This window comes from Salvelinus sp. IW2-2015, unplaced genomic scaffold (genome assembly GCF_002910315.2).
Source record: "Salvelinus sp. IW2-2015 unplaced genomic scaffold, ASM291031v2 Un_scaffold1980, whole genome shotgun sequence".
Classification (NCBI taxonomy): domain Eukaryota; kingdom Metazoa; phylum Chordata; class Actinopteri; order Salmoniformes; family Salmonidae; genus Salvelinus; species Salvelinus sp. IW2-2015.
Genome location: NW_019943331.1, coordinates 265,695 through 270,800, shown reverse-complemented (window position 1 = coordinate 270,800; position 5,106 = coordinate 265,695). Strand labels below are relative to the sequence as shown.

At 45.8% G+C, this 5,106-nt stretch overlaps 1 protein-coding gene across 1 annotated transcript in view; it reads left to right on the top strand.

The window, feature by feature from the left end:
* Positions 1-2,058, top strand: part of npy7r (neuropeptide Y receptor Y7) — a 12,115-nt gene extending 10,057 nt beyond the window's left edge. The window contains exon 2 of the mRNA XM_024140003.2: positions 258-2,058. Coding sequence (XP_023995771.1) covers positions 547-1,638 — 1,092 coding nt within the window. The 5' untranslated portion in view covers positions 258-546 and the 3' untranslated portion in view covers positions 1,639-2,058. The remainder of the gene's footprint in view (positions 1-257) is intronic.
* Positions 2,059-5,106: the final 3,048 nt, after the last annotated feature.

The following is a 5,106-nucleotide window of genomic DNA, read 5'->3' as shown; positions in this document are numbered from 1 at the left end:
GTGAATCTCCCTAAGTTAGTTGTAGCCTCCTCCAGAGCTATCTAGGAACCTCCCTAAGTTAGTTGTCCCCTCCTCCAGAGCTATCTATGAACCTCTCTAAGTTAGTTGTAGCCTCCTCCAGACTCAGAGAGCTAACAACCCATATTTGGCTCATGTTTTACTCTGGTGGTTGTAGAATTTGTCTTTCACCTGACCCCTGACCCCTCTCCTCTGTGTTATCACTGAGAATGTTCCATCTGTTGTTTCTCCCACTGCAGGTATCTGGACTTCCCAGCTGACTGACAGACCAGGCAGTGTTGTCTTCCCTACCAGTAGACTGAATAACCAGACCAGACCAGACCAGGCAGTGCTCCCAGTGTATCTGGACTGGACCAGGGACTATTTGGCCTCAGTGACTGGCCTCTGCAGTGTTACCATCAGTATTGGACTATATAAACTGTATTTGGACTGACTGACCAGCTCCAGTGATCCTCCCTCCTTCCCTCCCAGCTGACAACATGACCCCTCAGACCCTTTAAACCCAGACCCCTCCAACAGCCAGTCCACATGGACACCACCTCCACCCACTGGCAGCAAGGCATCCTGGGTAACGACAGTCTCAGCCTCCACCTCGACCGGCCGGGGTTCCACTCTGACATCACCAAGCATGTAGGAGTCCAGGCTGTTTTGATCACGGCGTATAGTCTGATCATCTTACTGGGCCTAGTAGGCAACGCCCTAGTCATCTACATGATCATCCGCTTCCGGAACATGAGGACAGTCACTAACTTCTTCATAGCTAACCTGGCCCTGGCCGACCTGCTGGTGGATACGTTGTGCTTACCGTTCACACTGGTTTATACCTTGCTCGACGAGTGGAAGTTCGGCGCGGTGCTGTGTCACATGGTCCCGTTTGCCCAGGCGCTGAGCGTGCACGTATCGATCCTGACGCTGAGCGTCATCGCTCTGGAGCGCTACAGGTGTATCGTGTTCCACCTGGGCCAGCGCCTCACCTGGCGAAGCAGCCTGCTCATCATGGCTCTCACCTGGACGCTGTCCTCCATGCTGGCCAGCCCGCTCGCCATCTTCAGAGAGTACCGTCAGGAGGAGATCCCGTCCATCAACCTGAGGATCTCAGTCTGCTATGAGAAGTGGCCTWACGGCAGCAGCAGAGATGGAGTCATTTACAGCCTGTCTATGTTACTGCTGCAGTACGTGCTGCCACTCTCCATCATCAGTTATGCCTACATCTGCATCTGGGTGAAGCTGAAGAACCACGTGAGTCCAGCGAGCCGCGTCGACGCCGTCCAGCGCAGGAAGAAGACCACCAAGATGCTGGTTATGGTGGTTGTAGTCTTCGCCACATGCTGGCTGCCCTTCCACGTGTTTCAACTAGCCAGTGACCTAGACCTGGTGCTCAGCTTAAGACAATACAAGCTCATCTATACTCTCTTCCACATTGTAGCCATGTGCTCCACCTTCGCCAACCCGCTCCTGTACGGCTGGATGAATAAGAACTACAGGAATGGGTTCCTCATGGTGTTCAGGTGTGAGGATAAACCAGACAGTATTCACCCTGAGGGATCCTTTAGGACCCGGTCACTAAGGAGGATGTCTCTGAACAGGAGGAACGGAGGACACCCTCCTACTGCCGTCTGATTGGTTGATTGATTTGCCGTCTGAATGATTGATTGATCTGCCGTCTGATTGGTTGATTGATCTGCCGTCTGATTGGTTGATTGATCTGCTGTCTGATTGAGGCTGCTGTATGGAGTGATATTAGCACCATTAGAAAGAGAATCTGAGGCTGGTGTAAAAAAATCAAAAATAAGCCTTGTGAACCAGAACGGCCCATAGGGCAGGAGTCCATCTCCTGTTTCTGTAGAGTGAACCAGAACGGCCCATAAATAACTTTGGATTAAAGCGTCTGTTAATATAATATATTGATGTATAAGTACACCCCCTGGACAGGACACTATACTGCTGTATGGAGTGATATTAGTGCCAACAGAAAGGACAGGACACTATACTGCTGTCACTATACTGCTGTTTGGAGTGATATTATGCCAACAGAAAGGACAGGACACTATTACTGCTGTATGGAGTGATATTAGTGCCAACAGAAAGGACAGGACACTATACTGCTGTATGGAGTGATATTAGTGCCAACAGAAAGGACAGGACACTATACTGCTTTTTGGAGTGATATTAATGCCAACAGAAAGGACAGGACACTATACTGCTGTATGGAGTGATATTAGTGCCAACAGAAAGGACGGACACTATACTGCTGTATGGAGTGATATTAGTGCCAACAGAAAGGACAGGACACTATACTGCTGTATGGAGTGATATTAGTGCCAACAGAAAGGAAATCGGGAGATTGCTGCACTTATTATTGTTAAAGCATCTCTTCAATGATGCTAGGACCAGGAGTTTTTCCTGACCTCACAACCGACCTGAGCAAGAAAAACTCTGGACCCTATAGTTACCTGACCGTGTGGGATACTAGGATAAACTCTGGACCCTACAGTTACCTGACCGTGTGGGATAACTAGGATAAACTCTGGACCCTACAGTTACCTGACCGTGTGGGATAACTAAGATGAACTCTGGGTCCTAGTTATATAGCCTTGGTCAGATCATGTGGTGTGGATCAGGAAAAACTCCTGGTACTATTTGAGGATTATTAATATGAGACTTTACAAGGACCTTAATAAGGTTGTGGTGAAACTGTCTGAATCGAATGACCTAACCTTGAATATCTACCTTGAGATTACTGACTGACTGAGGTTCAAAGTTGAAAGAAGGCATTGCATGTGTAAATGTTTTATGTTTCGCTACTTCATCTAACTGTCCGTGGTACTTCTAAATAATTAACTACTCTTGTCCGATGAATTCAAAGACGTGTTGATTGATCAAGCCGTTATCTTTGGTTGTAACAGAACTCATTAAAACTGACTATAACAGGATGAGGTAGAGAGAACACATGGTTATTGACACGGAACAATAGACTTGTTTAAATCAGTGACTGCGTCCCAAAATGGCTCCCTATTCCCTATATAGTGCACTACTGTTGACCATAGTCCTATGGGCTAAGGTAGTGCACTATATATAGAGTAGGGCGCCATTTTGGAGGCAGACCCTGTCACTGTTCGCTAAGGGACACACAGTAAAAATGTTCACGCCTACTCTAGTTGGAGTGGATCGTTAGACAAAGGGATATAATTGGCAGCATAATGAAGTTGATTTGTTATTCACTGTGAGTGAGTCCCACGCGTCACCCTGTTCCCTATATAGTGGACTTCTTTAGATCAGAGCCTGGTCATTTGTAGTGCACTAGAAAGGGAATAGCCGGTGTCGTGGGCCTCCAGCGTCGGGGGCCTCCAGCGTCGGGGGCCTTCAGAGTCGTGGGCCTTCAGAGTCGTGGGCCTCCAGCGTCGTGAGCCTCCAGCGTCGGGGGCCTTCAGTGTCGGGGGCCTTCAGTGTCGGGGGCCTTCAGCGTCGGGGGACTTCAGCGTCGGGGGCCTCCAGCGTCGGGGGCCTCCAGCGTCGGGGGCCTCCAGCGTCGGGGGCCTCCAGCGTCGTAGGCTTCTTTTGTATTTAAAGCAGAGAAAAGAGCCCTCAATCCTCACTGTGGGGATTCTTTCACAATGGCAGGCTGACGTCTCTGGCATTGCAAATATGAAGAATGAATTCATATTATTTGATTAAGTCATCAGATACATCTAGGCTTTCATTCATTGAACTCAGTGCAATGCAGTATCTGCTGGATGTTCTGGGAATTTGGAATAAATAGAGATCAGGGAACTATCTGCATGATAGCACTAACAGAGCWGGGACCAGGCTAAGAGGAACAAGCACGCCAGTCCATGTCTAATGTGTAGTGCATCTGTCACAGATAAAGAGACATTCTGAGATGGTGTGGTGGTCAAATGTAGTTGTCCTCTTTACTGTTGCTAGTCACATCAACTATACAACATACTTCAACAATAAAAAGTGAAGATTCAACTAACAGTTTTAACTAGCCCAACATTCCACACACAGTTTGACACAAGCAGACAAGGAAGAGGTAAATATTTTTATTCTGAACTGAGGTAGCGACATCGAGTAAGAGAGGTTTATATGGTTGAGAGGATGATCCTGACTCATTGTTAAATTGCACGGTCATATCTTAAACCTTTAATTAGACAGGTAAGACAGCTAGGTCACTGAACTCTAGCGGTGGATCTTTCACAACACCTTGAATGATTGATCTGTACACACCCAGGTAACGTAGGTCTCGTCTATTTCTCTTCAATAAAATACTTGTTAAGGTACATTTCAAAACCAAACCATTGTTGTTGTAAAAGGAAAATGGTCTAATAGGCTGTGAGATTAAATAGATTTCCTTATTAGGTACAATAGAAATTGTTCGACATTTTGTATTCACAACTCAGTCGTTCTGAAAAAAAAGTGTTGCGTTTCTGAAACGTTAACAGGTCATTAACAGTCACCTGACTGTCACTATGAGGATAATAGATGTTAAGAGGTCTTATACTGTCACCTGACTGTCAATATGAGGATAATAGATGTTATGTCACCTGACTGTCAATATGAGGATAATAGTGTTAAACAGGTCATATACTGTCACCTGACTGTCAATAGGAGGATAATAGATGTTAACAGGTCTTATACAGTCACCTGACTGTCAATATGAGGATAATAGATGTAACAGGTCTTATACAGTCACTGACTGTCAATATGAGGATAATAGATGTTAACAGGTCTGATACAGTCACCTGACTGTCAATATGAGGATAATAGATGTTAACAGGTCTTATACAGTCACCTGACTGTCAATATGAGGATAATAGATGTTAACAGGTCTTATACAGTCACCTGACTGTCAATATGAGGATAATAGATGTTAACAGGTCTTATATACAGTCACCTGACTGTCATATGAGGATAATAGACGTTAACAGGTTCTGATACAGTCACCTGACTGTCAATATGAGGATAATAGATGTTAACAGGTTATACAGTCACCTGAATGTCAATATGAGGGTAATAGATGTTAACAGGTCTTATACAGTCACCTGGCTGTCAATATGAGGATAATAGATGTTAACACGGTCGTATACT